The 27,910-nt window shown below is 43.4% G+C and overlaps 1 protein-coding gene across 1 annotated transcript; it reads left to right on the top strand.

Annotated features, from left to right (window-relative positions):
* The first annotated feature begins 103 nt into the window (after positions 1 to 103).
* Positions 104 to 24,485, top strand: gxylt2 (glucoside xylosyltransferase 2). Its single transcript, XM_080461570.1, has 7 exons — positions 104 to 604; positions 10,621 to 10,819; positions 12,255 to 12,386; positions 17,074 to 17,325; positions 17,659 to 17,782; positions 20,657 to 20,829; positions 22,305 to 24,485. Exons 1-7 carry the CDS (start codon positions 276 to 278, stop codon positions 22,479 to 22,481), a joined length of 1,386 nt encoding a protein of 461 aa, XP_080317696.1. The 5' UTR covers positions 104 to 275; the 3' UTR covers positions 22,482 to 24,485.
* The last annotated feature ends 3,425 nt before the right edge of the window (positions 24,486 to 27,910 follow it).

Raw genomic sequence — 27,910 nt, 5'->3', positions numbered from 1 at the left:
CTCATCCCCCCGGCTCGCCTCCCGCTGCGCTCCTACCACAGTCTGTTCGGTAAACCACGGAGGCCCCTCCCCTCTCCCCCCCCTCCACTCCCCTCCACTCCCCGGCTCGGAGCCTCCATGGACTGTGAGCAGCAGCTCTCGGCTCTCCATCATCATCTGCAGGAAAATGCGAGCGGGGAGCGGTAACAAAATGTCAACTAAGACCGCCGTGCCTCCGCCGCAGACATGAGCGGACTCCCGCCCGCTTCCTCCAGCCGCAACAAGTCGCCCTCAACATGCGGATCCACTGTAAAGTAGTTGTGATCGCCGTGTGCCTCGGACTTTTCCTACTTTTCTACTTTTTGGGGGGCAACGCCGCGGACGATCCGCTGCTGAGAGAAGTTGGAGGGGAGCGGCAGAAGCAGCAGCGGGTGGAGAACAAGGAGGAGAAGAAGAAGGAGAAGGAGGAGGACGCCAGGTCTCCCCCGTCGTCCTCCGAGCTCGGGCGCGATGTTGCCGCGAAGTTTGCCCGGAAATCGCACGCTGGAGTCGGCGTGCGCGCAGAGGAGTCCCCGAGGGGGCGAAAAGAGGCGAGGGCGATCAACAGAGGGGGCAACGCAAAGAGGTGAGGGGAGTTTGATTCTGGCTTTTCCTCAACACTTCGTCCACATGTTTTCCTAAAAGAGAAAAACCCTCCTCATCTATCGTCCTCATCATTTCAAGTTACAGTGGAGAGTCTGAATCAGAGGTAACCCCTCCATCAAACTGCTCAAGGACGAAGGCTTTCGCCATGCACTGGTGATTCAAGCTTGGCTTCATTTGATCTGTGTTATTCTATTTTTCCCTCTCATTTGTTGCAATCACTGCGCTGATGCTTGAAATGTGAGCACTCAGCGTGACTAATGTGATGGAGTGGAGATGCTGTCAGTGCCTGCAGAGAGGTCGTCAAATCTCCCAACAGCAGGGCGATAAAACCATTACCTGACCGCCAACATCTCCATCCTTTGACCTTTTCCTTTACCCTTACCCAGGCCCATCCTCTCGATGCTCACAGAGGGTAAAGGTCACCTTGAATGACATAAATTGCGAGTAATGAGTGAACGCATAGCGTTCTGAGATATTACGCCACATGGCTTCAGCTCGGAACTCGTCCTGCTGAGCCTTGTCTTGTCGAAATCTGCCAAAAACTATTTACTGTGAAAAACCTCATCAGGTACCAGTTTCAGGGTGCTGCAGATCTGATTAAGTTGCAGTCACATCACAGCCTCTTAGAATTAGACCAGCGGATCATCCTGACAGCTGCTATTCCTGTCCGAGGGTGGAAGATTTTCTAATTTCGGCCCCTGTGTGTCCCTTGGGGTTCTCCTTCTGGCTTTGAATGCCAGTGTTGCCGTAATGGCCACTTGCGGAGGAAGCCACGCTGGCAGCGAGGCGGTTTTTATGTATTCTGCTCTGGAGCCAGACTGGAGCTCGGGGACGCTGGTTCAGAGATAAGAACCATCAAGGCGTCGCGTCGAGAAAAGGACCTTTGCGTCCTCGAAGAAACGGCGCTCCTCTGAGTGTGCTCAGCACTGATAAGGGAGATGAGGTTGAAGGGGTCACCGGTGGCTGCTTTGAAAAAAGAAAACGCTCGCATGTTGGAAAAAGCTCAACGTTGACTGCCGTGATTAGAGGATGCACGCTGAGCTGCTGGCCTGAGCCTTTAAAACACTTCCTTTGGCTAATTGCATGAGCAGAGATGAATTGACTCGAGGCGAACAGGGAGTACCTATGAGGTTGCAGACATTAAAAAAAATTAAAAATAAATAAAAAAATCCAGTAAAAATAGTCACTGCTAAACCTCCTTACCAGTGATACTCGTACTGTAGTGGTGTCACAAAACCTGTTTCTCAATAGGATACTAGAAAAACCTCAAATACTAAAGGTGTGATGGACAAAACATAAATGCAAGCAGGATGCAAGAATGTGCAATCCTCATTAATCAATATTTTATTTCCAGTAGATCTGAAACTATATAGAAATGATTGGAATTAAGACATTTTAACATCTCATGTTTGCTCATTTTGGATCAGGTGGCAACACCAAATCACAGACAAGTTGGGAAAGAAGCAACACGATACTAAAAAAAAAGTTACTGGCATTATTAAAACCAATTAGGTTAATTGAAGGAGTATTAAAAAAAAGCATCTTAGGCCCAGTTAACATGACAGTGTACTCAAGTGAAAACCAAAGACTTTCGTTTTGTTTTGTGAGACGCTTGAAGCCACTGACTACGCAACTTTTGAACATTTCTCCCAAAGTACAACTTTTTGAAAACACTCTTACTCCATCTCCATGAAAACGGGGGAAAATGCAACATTTTTTCTCCACATGTACGAGCAGATGGACAATAAGAACAGTGTTTCCCTCCAGACTGTCATGACTCCCAGTCCACATTCTCCTTGGGGGAGGACAGAGTAGCGTGAGTTCCACGTCCGGCTCCACACCGGGGGCCCGCACTCCGAACTCAAATCACCAATGCGCTCGCGGCGGCCCGGCACCGGGCCGTCCCCTCTGGGTACCCAGCCAACCAACCGCCAATGCTCCAACATCTCCCGCATCTCGGCGAGGGTCCCCTCCACCTTCCGCGGTAAACATAGCAGAAGACATGCTCCAAATTAGTGTGGCTTAAAAGACTGGATTCAGAAAACAAACTTGACCCAAGTTATAATCTGCCTGGTCGTAAACGTTTAGCAGAGAAAGCTCTACCTGCGTTGTATATTCAAGTGAGAGAAAGAGGGAAAAAAGACAACGTAAGCGTTGATGGAGCCTTTCCAGATGTCAAAACTGCCCCTGCCATAGGCAGCTCATACCATCAGAGACGCAAAGATGGTTCTTGATGGTTGACATCAACCTCTCTCTACTGTGTCCATATTTGTGAGCGCATTGCATGCAATGGTTTTTACCACAGAGTCCGATTCCAATATGAGCCGTTGGTCTTGTCCTCCGCTTCCAGGGAGTTTTCCAGTAATACTTACCAAAGCATCGTGTCACATGCTTTTGTGGCCACGCCGTTTGATATTTTCAGGCTTCACAAGTCTTACATTCATCGGAAGAAAGCACAAAAAGAAGTCGATTCATGCTTTATCATTTGCTCATCATGAAAGAATTTTCTCTTCTCCATTTTGTTTAGTTTTAGTAAGAGCAACAAGAGCTGAAATCTCAGTAATATAGACAACGTGAAGGTCGTGTGGAAGCATGAACGACTAGACGACTGGACTGTGTTGGGATAAACAAGGAGTTTTTAATTTGTAACAATGCATAAAATTGTGATTTCTGGCTTCACATGGTCAATCCCTGTACTTCCTGTCCTTGCAGCTGAAATCTGGATTGGGTTGGTTGGGTTTTTTTTTCTTTTTTTTCTTTTTTTATAAGCATCTTTCTGACTTTTTTTTCAGTTGTGAAATCTGTGGATTAAAACTCAAGGCGTTGGTAGAAAACAGTAGGCAATCCTAAAAGAGGAAAATGTGACTCAGATGTGAAGCTTCTCCAGGTTATCTCTTCATTGAGCTTGATGGCACGCTTGTCTTTTCTTCTCTCTATGTTTCCCATATCCGTTGTTGTCACCCACCGTTTGTCTGTAAATCTGAGCGTTGGGACAGATTTCCTGAGTCGTCGGCTTAATAGACAAACATCCCTGTTTTTCCTAATCATATCATTTCCTCTCGACACATCACACTCCTTCCTGTGGCCAAAAATACAGAGAGAAGCACTCCAGCTGCTCACGCCCACCCCCCCCCCCCCCCCCCCCCCACGCCACAGACCCCAGAAACACAGTTATACCACAGCCTTGTCATATCAGTTACAACACCAAGACATGTGCTCCTTCGACCATCGTCAGATTGTTGCTTGACACAGTCGCAACACAGAATTAGACGTTACTCACTCTATGAGAAATTGTGACGGTCACTTTTTCTGTACGGCTGGAAAAAAAAAAAAGCTTTAATTGACAATATTGTTCAATTTGATCATGGAAATAATTAACTGCAGACGTATCCAACTCAAAACCATGATTTGCTTTCAACAGGTGTTTCACTTGTAGCTTCCGTCAGTATTTTCTCCACTAGTGTAAGAATGCAGCTGGAACCCGTCAGTCTGCTTGACAATACAGCGTTGCATTACGCCCTGCATCTGCGAGATTAGATTACATGTTGATACTTTATGTTGAGGCAAATCCCCTGCTCTGTCACTTCAGATACAGCTGAGCAGCCTCGCTTGTGGTTAAAGAAGTCACTCTCTCGCGGCCCGGCGTGGTCGGAGCGGGTGCTCCCGTCAGCGGTGGGGGAGTTATGGCTGCCTGCGAGTTTGGCTGACTTTGAAATTACTGGCGAGTGACTCATTGAGGGTGTCGAGGCAGAAAGAGCTGAGGGAAAGTTGGGCTGGATGAGATCCCACATTTCTCAGGAGGAGGGACTTGAAAGTCTGAACTTGGAAAGAGATGAGTCATGAATGAAAAATGGCAAGATATCCTTCTGAAAACAGATCAATCTTTGTAATAGTTGGTTATTGAAAGCAGCATTTATTTCACAGTGTGGCAATTGACCAAGTTGAAGAGCCAAACAACCTGAGTTTAGTATTTAGGACGTTCATCAAGACGCCGTTGTAGTCCTACAAATTTGATATGAATCGGCAGTTTTGGCAAGTGCTACAGTAACATAATAATTCGGGGTATCCTCACTGGGGGAAACTTTGGAACCTCGGTCCTAATAACTCCATTTAGTGGGAACTTTTTAATCCCTACTCCTGACTAAGTGCTCTTTAGCTCTCTTAGGGGGCAGCTTGCATGACGTAGGGTACGATGAGTCGTCGAGCCGTATGAGCATACGCCATGTTTAAATTCCAATATAAATGGGAGGCTAGCGAGTTAACACAAAACAAGCGATGACATTGGGAGGGAGTTAGAAACCACAGTCCTTCAGAGCTACCCTAGGTCGGACCCTTTAAGGTCCTACTCCTGACGTTTTAATGTCTTGAGGGAGAACTGATGCAAGTACAAAGCACTAGCTTCCCACCACCTTTAAGCTGTACATACGTTAAGGCCCAAGGCTATATGGCTGTTACTCAGACAGAGATGGTTTCATCACCGTTTACATGTTGTTTCAGTTGAAAACACACATTGTTTTTGTGTTTTTGTTTCAGAAAAGTTTTGCTTCAAGTTAGGCCACTAGTGGGCGCTGTTGTTTTTTTTTTTTGTTTTTTTTTTAATGGAACCACTTGTGCGCGCGTGCAAAAAACAATACCTTATAAACATTAATAATAAAGAGTACACAGACATGGACAAGGACAGGCTACGAAGTCGGATTGTCATCACGGTGACTCTCAACTATAAAACTACCAACTCCCAGGAGAATGTGGACTGGGAGTCATGACACTCTGAAGACAAATGTGCAGAAGAACTATTTACTACGGCCGTGGTTCGCATATGCAGTGGGAGCGTTTCAGAAAAGTTGCATTTTCCCCCCATTTCCAAGGAGACGGAGAGTTTTCAAATAGTTGACTTTTCAGTGACTCTGAGTTGTTGTTATTGTCCATCTACTCGTGCATGTGCAGAAGAAGTTACTACGGCCACAGTGTGCTTGTGCAGAGGCAGCATTTCAAAAAAGTTGCATTTTCTCAATTTCCACGGCTTCAAAAAGTTTCACCTTAGGAGCAGTTTTCAAAAGTTGCCTTTTCAGTGCCTCCAAGCACTGTTGTCGTGTAAAAGACACTAAATGCAGTAAAAGTTTTCCATTTGCGCTTGAGAATGTAAATGGGGCCTTTGGGTGGAGTTGAAACTTTAGACCTCATAGTGACCTTTGGGTGGAGCTTTTTTAGTCTCCACTCTAAACTGCGTGTTTTTTTCCTACCCATCAGTGAGCGGTCCAACCATCAAGTTTAAATCCCCACGTAAACGCTAAGCTAGCAAGCTACAACAAGTGAACCATCTAGAATTTTATGGCAACAGAATTCGGGCTTTAAACTTTTACTCGGGAGTGATTCTGACTGAGATGCAACCAAAACAAATTAAAGAAAGAAAGAAAATACATAGTTCTGTTGAGTGCAGAAAATGAAAACCTTGTAAAGATACGGAGCAACAGTTAGCAGTGTGATTGCAGACCAAAAACCAAAAAAAAAAAAAGGCCAGGGTACGTTTTAGTTTAGTTAATTTCAATGTTGCAACATCCTCACTGATAAATTGAGCAATGCACTTCCAAGAACTAAACTGATGGGAATGAGGTGGATACCAAACCACAGCTGTTCTCCTGCCAAAGCCTTCCCAGTAGAACACACACTTATAAATATAGGTTCCATGTTAATTATAGATAGTGCAACTGTAATTACTGAGTTCATGTAGTGTAATCACCTGAAGGTAATTGTTTATCAAACAGAATAACCAAATATGCTTTCTAGTAAATTACTATTTGACATGTTTTGATTCAAGAGCATTTTTGTTGTCGTGCGACTCTCTCCCAAAGCAAGGGTATTTCATTAGTGTTAGTCCCCAAGTCTTGGGCAAACAAAGAAAGGAACTGAACGGGTTTTGACGATTGTAAGACCAAAAGAGCATCAGAAAGGAAAACAGTCATCTCGCTGTGGTTCCCGTCAACAATTGTTTCTGAGCAATTTGAATGCAGTCAGCAGAAACAACCTCTCTGCCTCGTGTTCCAGCAACTTGTTGAATAAAGTGCAAGCCAAGAATCCGGCTCGTCAGTCAGTGTGACAAAGTGTTTTTGTTGTCGAGGCTCTGATTCAAAATGTTATCTTTGATCTAATGACCAGACTGTGTATCGACACTTAATCATCACCTGCACTCGCTGGGTTGAATGGCTGACTTTGATATCCACAGCTTCAAAACCGCCGCCAGCATGTCGGATACACGGCCGACCCAGTTACGCTCTGATTAATTAAATGCCTTTAAGGTGTCCTTTGGTGCGGTTCTTCTTCCAGTTCTTTCACACCATGTACGTGTACGCATTTTCTCTTTGACGTTATCTTGAAAGGTACCGCTTCGTTCCCCAACCTTGCTTGATTTGAAAGGGTTGTCTGTGGTACTTTGTAGACAGAGGGCTCTTCTTCTGCACACTATGCAGCCAGTAATGAATTCAATCCTTTTGTACCTCCTCTCTGCTTTCTGACTGCTTCCAGATGTGTAGGGAACAGTGCCACAACACAAATCATGGCGTGTGCTGAATACGCTTTATACAACTAAGACTTTCTTTTTTTTTCTAAGTTATGTTTCCTCATTTTATGCAGAAGGTAATCATTTTTTCAACCTAGTGTAATGTAGTTGTGGATATGGATACCAGAGTTTTTTGGTTTTTTTTGCGGTAAAATAAGGAATGTGGGTTCGGAGCAGTAGCCTTTGAAGCGTGGCGGACAGATTTCTCAGCACCTTCTCGTCGCTCCTAATCCGCGCTTCATCATTGTCCCTCAGCCATGCAGAAAACGAACTGTCACGCTTGGAGACTGCCCTGCAACACACCTGTCAAATTTCACTCTTCTCTCCTCTCCAACCTTTTTTTTTTTTTTTTTATTATCTACTCTTTACTTCCTGTAGACTCTGAGGAAATTCATGCCTTTTAGTAAAACCATTTGCCTTCCTCTGTTTCGCCTCCCTCCCCCCACCTCCCCAAAAAAAGAGTGAAACAAAAGATTCCCTGTTCTTTTTGTGTGCAGCTCTTTTCCCCCCCTACGGCTACAACAACATTTATGTTGAACGTGTTATTACAGCCACTGCCGTGTGTGTGTGTGTGTGTGTGTGTGTGTGTGTGTGTGTGTGTGTGTGTGTGTGTGTGTGTGTGTGTGTGTGTGTGTGTGTGTGTGTGTGTGTGTGTGTGTGTGTGTGTGTGTGTGTGTGTGTGTGTGTGTGTGTGTGTGTGTGTGTGTGTGTGTGTGTGTGTGTGTGTGTGTGTGTGTGTGTGTGTGTGTGTGTGTGTGTGTGTGTGTGTTGAGATGTTGGTCTTCGCTTCAGGCTTCCTCAGTGTACAAATGTTTCCCTATCATAGTGGGATACGCTCTGGACTGCTGAGTGGATTTTAACTCAACGGCAATGATGGCTCTGCAGAGGCTCCATTTTTTTTCTCTTTTTTTGCATCAGATAACGGACCTCCTTTCCTTTGAGCATGGAAAAACAAAGTCCAGTGGGGAACTGAGTTTCAGATGAAAAGACGTGTGTGTGTGTGTGTGTGTGTGTGTGTGTGTGTGTGTGTGTGTGTGTGTGTGTGTGTGTGTGTGTGTGTGTGTGTGTGTGTGTGTGTGTGTGTGTGTGTGTGTGTGTGTGTGTGTGTGTGTGTGTGTGTGTGTGTGTGTGTGTGTGTGTGTGTGTGTGTGTGTGTGTGCGTGTGCGTGTGCGTGTGCGTGTGTGTGGTACTCTGCATGGGTTGTGTTGAAAAGTATACAAAGGCACAGAATGTCAGGTCTTTGAAAAAAATTGTTTGACTTTGTCCCTCCGCTGTTTGACGGGAGGACGATGTGCTTTTATCTCGTTTTCTCTTGTCTTGATTTCCCAAAATGATATCTTTCAGCGCTGCTGACATATTGATGAACTGACGAGCCGTCATCTATGAGCAAGGTCATGTTGGCAGGTAGAGACAAATCTCACACAGGACGGAAGCATTAGGTTGTTGCAAAGGGGGGAAAAGACATATTATCCAAATCTGTAGGGCTGGGCAATAAAACAATCTTGAAATGGGGCATTTTTTTGACTTATACACTGGATAACGGCAAAAGACGAGGCAAAAGTTCATACATCTGTCTAATATCTCCTCCTTGATGGATTCACAAACTTTCTAGTTTGAGCAGTCGTGACAGACGGTGGCAGCACTGGCAGGAAAGATGAGTGAAAATGGTCTATACGTTAATTTAAAAAATGGATCACCTTTACAGCTATTGCTTGTTATGATAAGAAAATGAGTCTGGCAGACCAAATATAAATGGGCTTCACTCACATAGCGCCTTACAACTGCGTGAGCAGCCCCAAGACGCTTTACATAGTTCATTACATTCACCCATATGGAGGCTTCAGCCCTGCAAGGCGCTGTCACTCCATTGGGAGCATTTTTGTGGTTCAGTGTCTTGTCCAAGGACACTTCAGCGTGTGGAGATGGGAATCGAACCCGCAACCTTCCTATTGGGAGACGACCGCTCTACCAACTGAGCCATATAGGAAGTGGTTTATGGCTTTATTTCGGGGTACAGGGCCACTTGAGTATTTTGCTTTCGTCTTTTCAGGCAAGGAGATGTTTAAAATGTACCTCTGACATATTTCAAAGGCATGTTTCCATTTTTTGGATCAAAGATGCCTCATACCAACAGATGGCGTTTCTGATCAAGATGGAGGCACGTCATTGAAAAATACTTTCCGTAATAACAAATTAAAGGAATATTGAAGTTATTTGAACTACAGGGTAACCAGCTGGAAAACTCAGTGACTCGCCTGCCTCTCAGACTGGGCAGCTTCTTGTGAAAGAGCAATGAGGTTTAAGTGGGAAACTAAAAACGGAGACACCAGAACAGCACAAAGTTGTTGTTGCAGCATTGTTTTATTGTGCTATTTGTGAACAAGCATGTCAAATGGGATGGATTATCACTAATTGATGAATCGTGCTTTTTTTTCTGTCCTGGTGTTTATTTCTGGAGAGAGCGCTCCAAATGAGCAGTTGTTGTAATCGCATGACCTTTTACCTGCAGCTTCATCCCCTTTAAAAAAGTGCAGTATGTAAGTGAACCAAACCATATGAACATGGGAAATCTGTTCATCTTCCCCACCCAATAGAACCAGGTCCCTGAGCTATCCTGGTGTGAAAGCGTCTTAGGCCCTGTTCACACAACGTTTCAAGTGAAGATGCATTGTTTTTGCCATACAGAAAAGTCGAAATGCGGAAAATGATGTGGGGCCATTAGTGGGTGCTGTTTTTATACACTAAAACTTCAGTGTATGCATGTAGCGAACAGTACGCTGTAAATATTTAAGCCTCTTTAAACTGTGTTTCTTTGTCATGTGACCCACAAGAAATAAAATGTGTAATAATAAATACATAATAAAGACACCGGTCCCCAGAAGTGCACAAGGGACAAACATGCTGGTGTTAAGAATGTTAGTTTTACTATTTTCCTTCTAGAAGATGTAGTCTGTCTGTTGCTTACAGTTCCTGCAGCATAAGGGCCAATTTACAAGTGATGAGTGAGGGATGCAAGGTTTGTGCGGTCTGCAGATCTAATCCCTTCACGTCCCCTGCACAGTGGCCTTGGTTGGTTCAGAGCGGAAAACCAGTGGAGAAAATCTGTTCTGGAATTGGTGGCCAGTTTTCAATTATTACGTGTTGGATTTGATTGACTAGCTCAGTTGGTAGAGCATGAGACTTGCAATCTCAAGGTAGTGGGTTCATGTCCCACGCCGGGCGCCACCTTCCCGTGGGCTCACCACCCGCAGGTGCAATGTGATCTGGGTGGCAGTCTGAGCACTGCCACCCGCCTGGAAACGGATAAGTTGGAAAAGAAGAATGGATTTGATTGAGAAGATAATGAGTTTGACAGTGTTTCTGTGACTGTTTCAATGATGATCAGTCCTTTGCATGCCACCATTGGTAGATGTTCATTCCAGTGTGTTGCCGTCTTTTCCAGTAAATCGCGCGGCAATGCGGCCCGACCTCTGACCAGGCGTTCCCGGGTGGAGGAGGTCATGCACCTGGCCGTAGTGGCCTGCGGGAGCCGCCTGGATGAGACCCTCACCATGATCAAATCCGCAATCCTGTTCAGCCTGAAGAAGATCAAGATCCACATTTTTGCCGAGGACCCGTTGGCGCCGCAGTTTGAAGAAAAGGTGAGCCATCTTTACTGTGCCGATGCCCCCAAAAGAATGTATATTTGCAGGAGTCTCATCAGAGGTGCTTTCATTCCTGCTTGTCAGGCTTCTGTGAATTGTGATTTAATGCAGCATGTGTTAAACACTCCTCTCTTTGTAATAGATGACATCAAGATCAGAGCAGTTTCACCTCGGCCTCTCTGGCTGGCTCCAGCACAGCGGTGTAACCCTTTTATCTCAAGGCCGGGCCGTGATATATCACCAAGACGCACAGCGTTTGCTACAGCGCTGCGTATCCCTTCAAAGTCACCTTTACTGAGGTGCATGGCGTGACTTTGATTAGCTCCACTGATACCGGAGCTTAGTCTGTTAATGCTACTTCAATTAATGGAGCTGAAGGGTCACGTCTTGATCCAAAACGTTATGAGCCTGCTGTCGTGTGCAGCGAATCATTGCCACGTGTAGACTTCTCCCTTCTGGAAGATGGGAAGTCGTGATATTCGGGGCTCCGCATATGCGGCACATATGCTACGTCCTCGCTATGGCTAGCTCACAGGCGTTGTTCAGAAAGGTTGGCGGCTTTTGATCTGTGGCCCCGGTCACCGCAAACGCCTGAAAATGCCTGAGGCTTTCGGCACTTTTCAAAGACTCAGACAGTTGAACGATTGATTCAAAAGATTCTGGGTTCAGCAGTTTATGTAAACAAAGTTAAGGCTCTTTTAATTCTTTCCTTCCTTTGGAGCAAGCGTGGAGTTTCAGAGGGAGGGGCTGTGGGGGCAGGAGTTTGTGACAAAGGTTCATCAAGAAGATGAACGTAAGCCAGGTCAGGAAAAAGAAACCTGGTGGAAAATCACTCTATGGGAGCAACACATAACCGTATTGAACTCAATATGTATACAAGAAGCAGCTGTTGCTGTTAGCAGTGCCAGTCAGATACACTAAGGCCCCATCTATACTTGGATGGACATAAGGATGGACATTTACAAGATGGAGAGGATAATAGCATATGTTAACCATAAACTGCAAGTATTTCTATCGCGATGGGAGAAATGGGTGAACTCTGCAACACCGCAAAGACCAGACTTTAGTTTTACAAATTTATGAATGTATAAATAATGAGATGGCTCACCCTCTTTTGTTCACTTTGTTCATCTTGTTCATCTTGTTCAGTGTATTATAATACATTCAACTATAAAACTACCAAGTCCCAAGGGGTATATGGACTAGGAGTCATGATACTCTAAAGGCAAACATTGTCCTTATTGTCCATCTACTTGTGCATCCCCCCCCCCCCCCCCCCCCCCCCCGTTTACACACGCATTTTCAAAAAGTTGCGTTCTCAGTTGCTCTGAGCACTGTTGTTGTCACAGATAAGTCTGCGAGGATGAAATGGTAGCTTAGCCTTTTAGCGTGACGATCCGGATTGTTTCACAAGTTGTTGATTTATTTCCAGCTGCGCCAGTTGCCTCGCTCCATCTCGGCCAAGCTCCAGTACAGCATCTACCCCATCTCCTTCTCCGTGGGCAACGCCGACGAGTGGAAGAAGCTCTTCAAGCCCTGCGCCGCTCAGAGACTCTTCCTCCCCGTAAGGCCGTCGATAGCTCACCTCATACCTTCACCCTGTTAATGTAAAGCAGCATTACACAAAAGCACTTTAATCCATAAATAATTTAATAAGAACATTTTCTGTTTGTTATGTTTTCATGGTTAATTACTCAGATGATTAGTAATGATTTTGGTGTGGTTAACAGAACAAATCTCCACAGACCTGATCTGGTAATTCAATCTGTCTGAGCCTGTTATTGATTTCTTCTCTGTTTAAGAAACAGCCCCATCACTTACCATGTAATGAACATTTTGCTGGTCGAAGAGATCCATACTTGTTTTTTTGTCTTGCTAGATGCTGATCAATAGACACTCAATAGCCACTTTATTAGGAACACCTCCTGCACACCTGCGTTCTATCACCGCTGCAGTGATTAATTGATGCAATTCCCGTACTTCCTTGGTGTTGCGCTCCCTATACTCAAACCCGTCAGCCTGGCTTGAGCGCACTCGAGGTCAACTCATTATAAGTGTCAGACATGTTCGCGACAGAGCTAGAACTGCTTGATGTATGCAATTCCCTCTAATTATATGCCTTACAAATTATATTATGCATGGAAATTATGAGTCATTAACACTTTGCAATGAGTATAATGAGAATTTCTTTGATGTATTTTAATTCATTCAGCCTCGTAGACTGGAGACGTCTGCACAGTGAAGTACGGTTATCTAAGGCCTGGTTTACACGGCGAGGTTTTCAAGTGAAAACTTTCCTTTCTTTTCGGGTAGCCGTTTACATGATAAGTGTTTGTTTGGTTATTTATTTATTGTAATTTATTCCATCCATCTTCTATCCCGCTTATCCTGTTCAGGGTCGTGGGGCACTGGAGCCGATCTATGGGGAGGATACATCCTGGACAGGTCGCCAGCCTGTCACAGGGCAAACACACATATAGACAGACACTCAAATAGGACGTATCTTTCTAGTAAATAATAAAAATCTACCAAATGTCCCAAAATGTAGACAGATGTCCACTGTATCAGTCCACACAGTTTTTGTTCCTTCCATCATCTAGGGACTTGTAGTTTTATAGTTTTGCAGTTATATAGTTGCATAGTATTATCCATAGTCTCCCAGGACCTGGTAGTTTTATAGTTGAGTCACCCATAATAGCAATGCAACTTGGTCGTCTGTCCATACGAACGTCTGTGTACCCGCCACTGTTAATATTTATAGCCATTTGTTCTCTACTGCCTGTTTGTGTCCTTTCATCACAAAAACAGCACCCACAAGTGGTCCACCATGGAAACTGCATAGTTTTCAGCATTCCTGCCGTTTCCGTGGAAATGGACATCTTTTTCAAAACTTGCTGTATAAAAGCGAAACTTCTCTGAGACGAAAATCCCAAAAAATCGTCCTGTAGTAAGGGCCTATAGAAACCGAAGTCGAAGCTTCTTACAGGAACTAGATCGGCAGTTAATGTGTGGGGAGCTCGTTCTTTTCTCATTAGCTCAGTTTCCTCCACGGCGTCCACCTCCCAGCACATTGGCTCCTCCATCACTTAATCACACTGACATTTAAAAGTCATTGGAAGTAAATGTGAAAGAAAGTCAATAACTAAGTGCCACTAATTGAAGTCACCTACTGAACAATTCTTTGTGTGAGCTTCACATTTTGTAATGACATACAGTCAGGTGGAAAATTAACTGTATGACACAGCCATTGTCTGTATTTCTTATTTTGACACCAGTGATCTGGGAGAAAGTGGCAAGCATGAAGAAGATTGGGCGTTTAATTAAAAAAAAAAAAAAGGGCCCCAATTCAAAATTAAATGGTAAGATGTACAAAATATAGACATAAACATAATGCAGCAATTGTAAAAGCTTTGTACATTTAATGAATTTAATTTAATTATCTCATCTATGTTATTGTTTCTCTAACTTTTTGTGTGTACCACCTGTGAACATGTTGCGCTGTCGGATTACCACCCCTATGATCAACTTGAACAAACGGTTTTTCTTCCATTCACACATCCAGACAGGATGCTGTCAGAGCCATCAGCCTTCATTTTCTCATCTAAATTTAAACTTTTTGTTATTAAAGATGATGAAATGTGAAAAATCTTGATTTAAAATCACAAACTTGTAATTAGAATGAATATTATCACTGAAAATGTGACATAACTGAAGGAAAGACTTGAAATTGTATATGTAGCCTTGCAGTTATTTATTTAATTTGTTTTAAGTTTTGTACTATTTTGGTGAAAATCAATGCGTTTTTATTACTTCCACTTTTAGAATAATATTTATCACCACTCGAGAGGGTTGGGGAACCACTGGTATCACGTGTACCAGACAGGGCTTTTAAACAAACAACTAAAATGGAGAGAAAATAGCTAAAAACCTAAAGAAGTGCCGGAAAGAAAAACCTAAAACAGGTTTGAGAAAAACAAAACTAAAATGGCTTAGGCTTAAAAATGAGTGGAAAAAGAACACTAAAGTGCTTCAAAAACAGGTAAAATGTCAAAATTGTCTAAAAAATAAATGCTGAAAAAGAAGGTTGAAATCTGTAAAATCGGGTGCAAAACAGCTCAAAATGTAATTGAAACTTCACAAATGTAACGTTAGACAGTTTGTCTTCATATATGGAAACTATATATGAAACGTTTAAGCGCTATGTGAGCCGCATCTCAAAGGTTAAACATGTTTTGTGGCTCCAGTTAAATTTGATTTGGTGGAAAGTGACAAAAACGGTTCTCTTGATCATAAATGTTGCGGTCCATACGAATGCTCTTGTACTCGCCGTTGTTAATGTTCATAGCATATTGTTCTCTGCGTGCATGTGTGTGTGTGGTTTCATTCCAAAAACAACCAACAGCACCCACTAGTGGCCCAGCATTCTTACTACATTGTTTTCAGAGTTGACATTGTTGACACGTCAACGCGGAACTTGAAACGTCGTTGTGTCAACAGGGCCTCAGTTACTTCTCATGCTAATGTGAGAAGCCTGACTTGGTTTAATTTCCTCCCTCGGTGATTTCTTCCTCGAGGGAATAGTTGCGTATATAATGAAAACAGCTGGTTTCATAACAATGTTGAATAGATAAACCTAATGTTGTTTGAGGGTGACTGTAAACTTAGACAGCAGAGAAGTAATAGTTCAACTACTTCATTTCATCCATACAGTGACCCTGAGCCTTTCTCTTTCTGACCCTGCGGAACATATTTCAACGTGTGGATGTGCACAATGTGACGGAAGGGAGACACTAAACTGTAAAGTGTTACATAATGCACTTCTTCCCCTCACACTTGCCATAGTTTGAACCTTTCCTGGCCAGCCGACATCCAGTTTAGCCTCTTTGAGGAGAACAAACCCGATCTTCTCTCTATGCGCTGTCATTTTTCTGCCATCTTTGGACGGGACGATTCTTCTGGAAATTATAATCTCATCTTTTGGATCGTGGAAATCCGCAGTTTATTCTGATCCTGCGTGGTACAACCTCAGGGATGGATGATATCAGTTTGGGACGCTGCTCTACAGGCCACCTCCAACTCCATACTGGCTTCTTTTTTTTCTTCTTTTTTTCTTTTTTTAACCAGATAATAAGCCCTGTTGAGCAGGAATATACATCACTGGCTGGCCGAGTTGTGTTACACAATTGTCTGGCAGAAACTGACTTTCTGCATCTGTTTGAAATAAAAATCCTTCAGTTTTTTTTTGGTTTGTTTGTTTTTCAGTTAAGCCAACCAAGCCATGTAAATTCTTCAAATCTTCAGTAAGCTTGCTTTGTAAAAGGAGGTTTGTCTACAATAATGGTGACAAACCCATGCCGGCACAAGTAGATGATGCAAATTATACATTGAAAATCTCGGATTCTGTCTTCTTGCTCTTAAAAGTATTATTCCAAGCAGCAATGAACTGCAACAGCTGAGCTTGACAAGTTCTCGAAAAACAAGCAACCATCCAGTCCCTTCAATCAAACTGTTTTCACACTTTCATCTTTATTCAATTTAGGCCCCCAGTGAAAACGAAACACTTTCGTAGTGTTTGTGTGTCCGTTTACACGAAAACGGTGCTCGGAGTCACTGAAACTTTTTGAAAACTCTCCGTCTCATTGGAAATGAGGGGGGGGGGGGGGGAAACGCAACTCTTCTGAAACGCTCTTCTGCACATGCGTGAGTAGACGGACAATAAGAAAAACGTTTTCCTCCGTAGTGTCGTGACTCCCAGGTCACAGTCTCCTGGGACCTGCTAGATTTATAGTTGGTAGTCACTGTAACATCAATACAACTTGGTCATCTGTCCGTATAAATGTCCGTGTACTCGCCGTTGTTAATCTCTAGAGCATATTGTTGTCTGCACGCACATGAAATACATACCATACATGAAAACTCCATCTATTTCAGGGTTTCAGCCATTTCCGTAGAAATCGACGTCCTTTTCAAAACATTGGCAAGTAAACGTGAATCTGAAACGGAACGCAGAAATGTTGCGTTCCAATTTAATTGTCGCATAAACCAGTCGAGTGGTCAGTCGGTGCTGCATAAAGCCGCCGTATCAGCACTCGTTCATCTGCATAGCAGACGCTCCTCGTGCGCCAGACACAAACACAAAAGCAACATTATCTTCCCCAATACAGCTGCTTTCTTATCTAACCTTCACACTCGAGCGCGTCCTTTTTGTGTGACGTGAATCGTGTGCTGACGGCCGGATCTCCGCTCCTCAGGTCATCCTGAAGGACGTGGACTCGTTGCTGTACGTGGACACGGATGTCCTGTTCCTGCGGCCCATGGACGATATCTGGAGCCTCTTGAAGTCCTTTAACCAGACCCAGCTGGCCGCGATGGCGCCGGAGCACGAGGTGCCCAAGATCGGCTGGTACAGCCGCTTCGCGCGCCACCCTTTCTACGGAGTGACGGGGGTCAACTCCGGGGTGATGCTGATGAATCTCACCAGGATCCGCAGCACGCTGTTCAAGGTAAGGACACGTTGGTCTCGCCCTGATCTGCCGAGCGCTAAAACAAGCCAGCGTTTCCCCTGTTTTGCATTCTGAAGGGTTTGTTTCTTTCAGCTCCAGTCGCAGGCTGAGGGCTTTGAGGAGGCTGTGATTGAAGCTTTCCAGATTACCACGCTTGCATCCCAGTTTTCTGCCCTCAGAACACAATTTAGTCGCTTTAATGCTGGCAACAGATTGCAAAAAGGACCCGGAATATAAATGTGCTCCTCCTTTTGATGGTGATGTGTTGTTGTTTTTTTTTCTTCCCCCCTTCCCATGTTTGAAAAGCTGCTTGTGTTGATGTCGGTATTTCAGAACAGTATGATCCCCAGCGGCCTTTCGTGGGAGGATCTGCTCCATCCACTGTACCAGAAGTACAAGAACCACATCACCTGGGGGGATCAGGACCTCCTCAACATTATCTTCCACTACAATCCAGGTACGCTGCTTCTCTGTGAAAGACACACCGTTCAGCTCGTGTTCCAAAACTGTTGATAAACCGGCCTGCACTGTGAATCTGGCTGGGTAAACACGCGGGGGCCGAGGCTGCAGGCGGCAGCAGATTGACTTCCAGCTGCAGCGGACAGATGTGGGCATTAGGCGTTCGGAGCCATCGGCGGAGCTGGCGTCGCCGGTGTTTACTCGGCAGAGCGTCTGTCTGCTGCGTGGAAGCTCCGAGCTCTCTGCTGTCACAGGAAGAACATTTGAATTTGGGCCCTTTTTACACAAGAACGATCTTCTGGAAATGTTGTGTCGCCGGAGTAACACATGCAGCAGTTTGATAACGATCGCTGTGCAAACGGGACCGCAGAGGAAAGCGTGTTGTTTTCTCTGTGGAGGGATGAGTTTTCAAAAACATTTCCCTCTGGAAGCCGGTTTCAGGGGCTCAAAACGCTGTTATCCTGTAAACAAACAGAAGTTTACCACAGCCTGAGTACATCAGCTTTCGTCTGTTTTCTAAACTGCAATGCTCTGTGTGTTATTTCTGTCAGAGCCAACTTTAGCTTCTGCAGCAGTTTGGGCTGTTGGGTCACACCGCACCGGTTATCCATGGTGCCAACACATCTATGGAGAATGTCTGACACGATTTGATCCTCGTCACACTTCTCTCAGATCCTCACGCATTTTCTTATCATTATTCATTTTCGTGTGCATGTTCCCGTCTTCGTTGTGAAGCGGGGCTCTTTTATTTTAAGTCCCCGTTTACACAACGTTTCAAGTCAAAACCCATCAATTTTGCATTTTCATGTGAGAAAAGTTTCAATTCAACGACATTTTCAAAAAGTTGTGTTTCTAGTAGCTTCGAGCATCCGGAACGCTCCGAAAGTTTTCTGTTTTCACTTGAAAACGCCATGTACACGGCGCCTAAGCCACTATCAGTTTAAGTCTGCACAAACTACAAATCGGGGGAGGGGTAGAATTAAGGACCTTTGATATTTGACATCAGGCAGGCTGATAAGAGCAGAGACACACTCTGGAATATAGCTGAGCATGGGCCCGGAACATTTCTTTGTACAGTATATTTCAGCAACGGGGGCCACACAAAGTGCTTTTTTTTTTTTCCAACCATTGTGGACTTTATGAAAAAATAACACAGACATAGATTAACCATAAGTCCTGGAAACGGCAGCTTGAGTCCTCCATCAGACCATATGTAGCATTGAGCCTTGGCCGTGTCTGTATTTTTCATTCCCTGAATCCATTTTTATAGATGCAGACTGTTACAGACCCAAAACATCCAATAAGAGCTCCGGTTTTAGAGACACTCACAACTCGGTCCTTGTCAAACTCCCTCAATTTTCAGTATTTCTGCATCGAACGCATCGAATCCTGAAGGACAAAATGTTCACTTACTGTCTAATAGAGCAGGGTGATAAAGAAGTAAATGTGTAATCGTCACATAATTAAACCAGGCGGAATTAAGGAGCCAAAATGTGAACATACTGTACATGACAGTGAAATATAGGGTGTAGTATAGGCTGAAATATTTCCTGGCAGCAGCGACTGGAAATATGTGTTCAGCCTCTTCCTGCAGTTCTCTTGGAACTTAATGAAGTTTCTGCATGTTCAGTTTGAACTCTGGGGACAGAAAGCAGACCTGCTCTAGTTGAGACTTCATAATGCAGCCGAAGATCAGAAAACTACAATCTGGAAACTAAAGTATTTTAAAGTCCATTCTTTGAGTGACAAGAGGCCGGTGCAAAGGCTGTATAAGACTGTTTTCTTTAACAAACATGCTCCAACGCAGCGTGTCTTTTCGGGGTTTTATTAGCTTGTTGTTATGCCAAGTCTGAGGGAGAGTTGGCAGAAATGCTCAAAGAAAAAGAAAAAACATGGTGTGGTTGTTCAAAGTGATGGGAGAAGGAGGTTGGAACAACCAGGGTTGTACAGCACTAAGAGTTCCAAGATGACAGATATGATGTGACACAAAAGCTGGTTAAAATACTTAACATACTGAAAAATAACCACATTATAGTATGTTGACTTAATATCATGCAGCACTATTTCTTTCACGGTAAATCGAATCCAGGACCTCAGAACTGGACTGAACCCGATCGGCTGCTGTCTGATCATTTGGCCCCGTTTCCACAACGACGTTTTCGATTGAAAATGGAAAACTTCTGTCGCATTTTTGGGAGTCAGTACATGGAGTACACTACATGATTTTTAGAACACGTTGCGACTCCGTCTCTATGTAAACAGTGGAAAAGACAACTTTACTGAAACGTTGCTACTGTTTATGCACACCGCGGCCGTTGTAAAAAAAAAAATCACTTGAAACCTTGTCGTGTAAACGGGACTTTAAAGAGTCTGATCCTTCCTCTGCTGCTCCTGTGGTGCCAATAAATCCCACAAGCTGCGTGTTTGATCGTTGTTTAAGGAACGTCGTGTTCTCATGCAAATAACAGACGGGGCATGTGGTCACATCTACATGGCTAATTAGGATTATCTGATTTATCGCCGCAACGATAACTCATCCTGAACGGCGGCCCTTTGTATGAGGAGATTGTACATTTTTCTGCAGTCTGAGAGTGAATGTGGAGGAGTGTGTTGCATGAATGTTTTATTTTGTTGTAGTGACATCATTCATTTCCTCATTTGACCTTGTAATCTGTAAATAAGGAGTCACACTCCTGAAGTGTGCTTTCATACTTTTGCTTTGGAGATGCAACCTGATGCATTTGAAGAATTACTATCAAATATTTAAGCCACAATCCTCACTCTGTCGTCATAGCAACGACATCTGCGATGTGAAAGGGCCACGTTATGGCAGAATGGATCACTAATAATATGTCCTTGTGTGTCCTCCCAGAGTGTCTCTTCATCTTCCCCTGCCAGTGGAACTACCGGCCGGACCACTGCATGTACGGGAGCAACTGCAAGGAGGCCGAGGAGGAGGGCGTGTCCATCCTCCACGGCAACCGGGGGGTGTACCACGACGACAAGCAGCCAGCGTTCAAAGTCGTCTACGACGCAATACGAGACGTGAGTTTTTTCCAGGTTTGGTTTCGAGCCCCGCTGTGGTGAAGCTGGAGCGCAGCGCCCTCTGTTGTACACAATTGTACCACAAAACCTGCACAATAACCCCATCTACACGTTGTTGATCATGTGTTCGGATGATTTAATCTCCCGGAGGGAGAAGCCACAGATTAACCCTTTAAGGGGTAAATGATCATATTTGGGAACGCTTCATGTTTTCTTCTAAACCAGGGGTGTCAAACATAAGGCCCGTTTGCCAAAACTCGCACGCAAATTGGCTCCAAACCTGCCAAACCACCAAGCTAGAAAACATCGATTGATTGATTTTTTTTTTTTTTAACAAATTTCTTAAGAGTAGCAGACACAACACAACAGTGAGACCCGAGCTGAGATGTCGGTGATGCTGCCATGAAAGCGAGCAAACTAGTTTTAGCCTTAAAGTCATGCTGCCAGAGTGAGACTGTAAAAGCATGCATAAATAAACAGTTATAGGGGGATTTCTTTAGACATCTCACTGTATTTTTCCACCTGACGGTTTCATGAAAATTGGCTTCATGTTGAAATTGTAGTCATTTCTAGTAGTATGTAGCGGTTGGGTTTTGTGAATATTCAGACATTTCAAATGGAAAGATTCTGGCTCTATTTTACCGGCCCGGCCCACTCGAGATGAAATTGGGTGGTCTGTGACCTCTCAACTAAAATGTGTTTGACACCACTGGTCTATAGAACGCTGGTAACTCCATACATACTATATTATAGAAATTGCGATATTGATAAAACTGTTATTTTAGTGGCATTTCTTAGTTGTTAGTGTACTTTAAAATGATGAAAGTCATATTTACAGTACTTTTTTTTTTGTAAGTGACACACTCTTTTGTAGGATTTTAGAACTCAGTCATGTTGAGGTAATCTTTATAAAGCACATTTTCAATCCTTTTTTTTTTCTTTTTAAACCCCAATGAAAGTTCTCCATTTTCACTTGGAAACGTCGTATAAACAGGGCCCTAGAAGTATTTTCCCACTTAAAAAGTAGGAACTTTCTCACTTTCCAGTTATTTCTGAAAGCACCGTAAGTTTCCTGTGTTTTCAGTCCATTCAAGAGATGGAAGAAGAAGAAGAAGAAGAAGCAGCAGCCGCTCCAGGATGATATTCTCCTGTCTCTTTAACGGCTCCCCGCGGCTCAGAGAAAGAGCATCTCCGCCTGTTTACTGTGTCGTGCAAATTCTCTCCTCTTTGCCGGCATTAAACAATCTGGGTCAGTTTTTAAATTTAGAATTTGTTTTCCTGCACCAGCTGAGTCGGTTCCCTCTGCTCCGCCGAGATAAGCCTCTTAAAGACGGAGCCAGGTCGTAATTTATGATTAATAGCGAGCCCCGCCCCGCCCCCACTGGCAGAATTTGTAAATGGCGTTTAGCGAGTGATATGTTTCATTAGGAGAAAAAGAGAGGAAAAATAACGAGGCGAGGTCTCTGTGTCCGCAGTTTCCCTTTGAGGACAACATGTTCCAGTCGCTCTTCTACCCCATCCAGACCAAGTTCCTGGACACGGTCAACACGCTGTGCGGACGCATTCCCCAAGTCTTCCTCAAGCAGGTGGAGAAGACGATGAGGAAGATGTTTGAGGAGAAAGTGGTGCATCACGCCAGGCCGCACAAGTAAAGTGAGGAGGGAGGAAGAGGACTCTCCTCTGGAGTAACGAAGTAGAAGAACGAACCGAACGCTGACCACGCAAGGTTCTCGACCTGTTGCCATCTTTATTATTCCTGCATCCCTGATGCGGATTTAAAAAAAAGAAAGAGAAAAAAAACAGTGGGAATGTTGAAAAACAGCAGTAAAAGACTGAGTTATTGCTTCTTTTCCACCAACAGTCATGAAACTATGCCGTCATCTCAAGTGTAAAAGACAAACTTTTTTTTACTTTTCCTCTGGAATCATTTTTTTCCTCACACAGGTAACTTGGGAAAACTACTTGAAACAGTAGATCCACAAACCACTCCACTAAAATCGTGAATGTTTTACCTTGTAATGTGAGCCTGTGCGAATGAAAAGACTTTGTGGTTTGTTCCGCAGCTGCCAAAAGAAACCACTGACAGTATTATTAAATACAACACAGCAGTAAAAAAAAATGCTAAATGTTGAGTATCGAATGTGAAAATGCACTTTGAGGATGATATTAGGACTGGATATTATTTGTACACATGTAAAATGCAAGATTTTCTGACTGAATCGAAACCAAAAGTGCTAGCAGTTCGAAAAGAGAATCATATCACGAGCGATTATGTGCCATATAAATGTTCATGTCTGCCATGTTTACTATTGAAATGAAGTGAATGTTAAAGAAATCAGTCCCTCCAGGATCTATCAGCATTTTTCTGTGGTTTTTACAGCAAAAACAAAAAGGATTACGCTGCCAGATAGCCCAGACTTTTTCTGAATTTTATGTATTTATTCCTAAATTGAACGTAAAAGGTGAAAATGCAATGACGTGGCCAGAAAATGACATTGGTTTGACTTGTTTCCTTCACATCATCTGAAGATGTGTTGACGCTCTTTACTGATAGAGCATATTACTACACCTTCATGTAAACCTACATTTGTTCAGCATCGGTGGGAACCTGAGGTTAAGACCCAGTTTACGCGACATGGCTTCCGAGTGAAAACGCATCGGTTTTGCTTTTTCGTTTCCGAAATGTTTTGCATTCACAAAACGTTTTGAAATCGAAATCCGTTTACACGGAAACCACAGAAGTTGTTCTTGGCCGTCTATTCGCACATGGGCAGAAGAACTCTCTGCTGCGGCCGTGGTTTCAGAAAAGTTACGTTTTCCTTTGTTTCCACGGAGTTTGAGGTGGTTTTTGTTTTTTCTTTCTTTCATTTATTTTAAGTTGGGTTTTCAGGACTCTGAGGACCGTTGTCATGTAAACGGACGCCCAAAACACAATGAAAGTTTTCCGTTTTCACTTGAATGCATCACATAAACTTTATAGCTTTATAGCAACACTGCAGTCTGTTAACTATTGTGAAAAGTAAATAAACCACAATGTCAGAAAAATCTGATATCTATCTCATAATGGTGAAATGACATACTGTGAGTCTATGTCAAAGAAATTTTCTGAAATAAATCACTACAATGATGACACTGCGAATTATTGGAGGCCATGTGACTGCAGGACTACTTACAAGCTTCATTCTCCGGAAACAAAAACACAACACAGATTTAACGACAGTAGAGACAGAGCATGCTATCTGGCTGTGTTAATGCATTGTATTGTGAAAAAACAAACAGGAAAATGCATAAAATTGCAAGCACCTGTAAATGTTTTTGACGTTTCGGGGAATTGCCGTCAATCACCTGGTGGAGATCTGGAGGGACGCGTGTGTGTGTGTGTGTGTGTGTGTGTGTGTGTGTGTGTGTGTGTGTGTGTGTGTGTGTGTGTGTGTGTGTGTGTGTGTGTGTGTGTGTGTGTGTGTGTGTGTGTGTGTGTGTGTGTGTGTGTGTGTGTGTGTGTGTGTGTGTGTGTGTGTGTGTGTGTGTGTGTGTGTGTGTGTGTGTGTTTTATTGTGAACACTTTCAGCATCACTCTCTGTAATGATCTACATGTATCGAATCCTTCAACCTGGAAACTGAACATGTCAGTTTCTAAATAAAGCAATGCAATGTACTGCGTGTGATTCTCCCCACTGCACACACGATCCAGACCCAACGGATGCTGGTATACCTGTTTAGTTACACGTTAAATGAAATATCTCGTCAACCAATCACAACTGAAACTCAGCGTATTCATGCATTTGTTCAACTGCATCTAGACTGGTCCGAATGGTATGCAAGTCATTTTGAATTTGGTGAGCGTTCCCGGAGGACTTTCAGTGAGAATCATCTCAAGGATTCATGGATTAGTAAACAAGAAATAAACATCCAACAAGCTATGTTGATGTCATCTGTGAGAGGAATGGAGGCGAAAGGAATGAGAATATGCAAATTAGACCCCAATGATGTGACAATGTTTCAAGGGGAAGTGCATCATTTTTTGCCTTTTCATTTCCGAAACATTTTGCATTTGCACAGCAACGTTTTGAAAATGATGTCCATTTACGTGGAAGCAGCAGGGAATCTGAAAATGATGTAGTTACCATGTTGGGCCACAAGTGGTTGTTTTTATAATGAGGGGGTTTTTATGTTATAAGTCGTATTAAACATTTTATGTTTAATACGACTTATTGTTTGCTTCTTCGTGTTTTTGTGTTCACCTGTCAACCTGCCTCATGTGCAAGTACTATGTTCACCCACTAGGGGGAGTTTGGGTAAGGTGAAGAGCAAATAAATCCTCCAGGTGTGCAGGACTGGGGAGCAGACAGTTTTTGTACCATGTCAGGGAGATGTGTCAGGTTGGCTGATGTGCAGTATTTATTTGGTGTTTGTTGGAATATTGGAATCTAGGAGCTCAATATTGGGCTGAGTAGAACAAAGATGGAAGGCATCAACTATTCGACTGCGAGAAACTGAATGCCAATAAATGGATTGACATATCCAAGGACAAACGGCACATTGGACCCTGATCATTGTTGCTCTGTACACGCATTCTAAACCAAGTTACCCGTCCTCAGCAGAGCAGCACTTTAAATTGGTTAAAGTGCTGCTACAGTTCCTATGCTCTTGGATATGACGGTCTTGAATTCCAGCTTATATAAAGCATTTATTAGGAGACACACTTGTAAGAAGAAGTAGCGAACCACCAGGAAGTACAACCTCGATGAAAATGCACATTAATTAAAGAATAGTAACAAGCAAGTGAATATTGAAATTGTAACATGAGAAAAACAGGCATACCTGATTTCGTAAGTCGGGACGTTTTGGTGTTGATCTGCTCAGCAGATTGACCAGCAGCAGATTCGTCATCAAATTTTACCTGATACTCATGATTTGAATATTTTTGGCACCAAGTGACTGATTTCCAACAGAGGTGCAACATTTGCATTACAGCTATGAAAGACAAAACATGTTCACTCCAGTGCAGCCATCGATCAGTCGGAGCTCATCATAGAAGCTTTCTGCATGCCAAAGGCTCGGTTGCAATTCCCTTCTAATTTCCAGAAACTAAAAGGAAAAGGCTTCGACACGTTGCCACGACTCTCACCGAATTTCAAGTGACGCAACCTGTCCCTCACTGCGAATAATTTCGGATATCTTGGAAACTCCTCTCGTTAGTGTGTTGCAGCTCAGTGAGAGCGGAGGTCATGTGGAACTTTGATGAGCCGCTGCTATAAAAAGACGCCACTGACTGACACACCTTGCAGCTAAAAATAGAATCCCATGCTTCTGTGGATCAACCAGACAATGGAAGACTGGAGAAGCATTGCGGCGCGTAAATGGTCTCAATTACCACATTCAGATGTCACAGATCATAATTGGATGCGAATCACACGGCAGCACGAATACGTCCCGACTTATTTCTGCAACTAAAGCTGCAGATCAGAATGTAATAATAACACATTATTGTCCCAGGCCATGTTCAATTCAATCAATTCAATTCAAATAACTTTATCCATCCCCTCGGGGGGAATTCAAAAGCATCAAAACACCATAAACCACATCATAAATATCATCAATACCTATCTAGATTGTTTTTCCATTTTTATTTCAGAAAAGTTTTGCGTTTACACAACAACATTTTGAAAATGATGTAGGTTATGTTTACATGGGAACGGCAGAAACGCTAAAAACAATGTAGTTAGCATGTTGGGACACTCGTTGGCACTGTTGATGTTCACACTCATGGGCACAGAGATCAGTGTGCAATAAACATTACCAATGTCAAGTATACAGATATTTGTGTGGACAGACAACCAAGTTGGATGACTATTGAGGGTGACTCTCAACGATGAAACTACAAATTCCCAGGAGAATATTGACTGTGTTTTCCTGTTTCCATGGAGATGGAAGTGCCACCTTGGGAGCTGTTTTTAAAAAGTCGTTTTTCAGTGGCTCTGCGCACCGTTGTCGTGTAAACGGAGCACCAAAGAGGAGCGAAAGTTTCCTGTTTCCCTTGAAACCCTTATTCCTGATTTGAAGAGCCTTTAAATGCTAATGTAACCAGTTACTCCACCACGATCAATCAATCTGCATGGTCAGCATATTACCAGAGGAACCATGCCATGTTAATACTGCCTTTAAATTTGAACAATTGTGTGACACTTTTATGTTAGCGTGGCCCACAATCTCTGGAGAATGGTTCATGCATCACGGTGAATATTGGAGCTGTTAAAGGCTTAGAAAGGCTTCGAGCTACTTCAAGTCCAATGTCAAGTGTTCACAGTCAGAGAGGATTAACCGCCATGTTTTCTGCCGCTGTTGCTTCCCTGTGATGCAGCAAAGACAAACACTCTGGCTTCCTGTTTTTTCTAGTGGGAGTTTCCACTTGTCCACAGCTTCTCACAGCTATTTGGTGATGTGGTATCACTGAGCTAATCTTCTGTGTTTGACCAGATTCCAATCTGGGCCTCAACACACATGTTTTAAATAAATAGAAATAGTTTGTAAACTGAGTTCAAAGGAGAGGAAAAACTTTTCTTTTAGCCCTGAAGGTTAGAAACTCTGTCCTATACTGATGACTGAAATAAAACCAACATATGAGAAGCAACTCAAAATTGATGTTTTCCATCATAAATAGCAGCGTGTCAACAAATCTGTAATTGAAAGGGTTAAAATATCATTTGATATATGTTTAACCCAACAACCATAGAAATATAATTTATCTTTATACAGAAGTTTCTTTCTATCTATAATGTCTTAAAAGAAAGGTAGTAAATTAAACAGAATTGGGATTACTGAATGTAAAAAAACCTCTCAAGAAACGTTAGTGAATTAATTTCTTACACATTCAGAAGACAGTTTTCACCTAAAATAAATGATTTGTTTGAATTGTCTGTTTAATTGAAAGTGTTTTGATGAGTTTGTGATGTTTTTTTTTAGTTCTGCGGAGGTGCCGCGAGCTGCTGCCGACCGGAGTCTCGCACGCTGCTCGCGAACGGGCAGTGACCTCACGGCGCCATATTAAGCCCCTCCCCCCTCTCGCCCCCTGTCACCCCGT

This window comes from Lipophrys pholis, assembly GCF_963383615.2.
Source record: "Lipophrys pholis genome assembly, chromosome: 4".
In the NCBI taxonomy this organism is placed as follows: domain Eukaryota; kingdom Metazoa; phylum Chordata; class Actinopteri; order Blenniiformes; family Blenniidae; genus Lipophrys; species Lipophrys pholis.
This window is presented reverse-complemented; position numbering and strand designations above follow the sequence as displayed.

Bases quoted from the DNA above. Each gene is read 5' to 3' on its own strand.
- gxylt2 (XM_080461570.1), top strand. From the start codon at position 276: ATGCGGATCCACTGTAAAGTAGTTGTGATCGCCGTGTGCCTCGGACTT. The intron at 12,387-17,073 runs GTAAGGCCGTCG...TCCGCTCCTCAG, and splicing joins CTCAGAGACTCTTCCTCCCC to GTCATCCTGAAGGACGTGGA. The intron at 17,326-17,658 runs GTAAGGACACGT...TCGGTATTTCAG, and splicing joins TCCGCAGCACGCTGTTCAAG to AACAGTATGATCCCCAGCGG.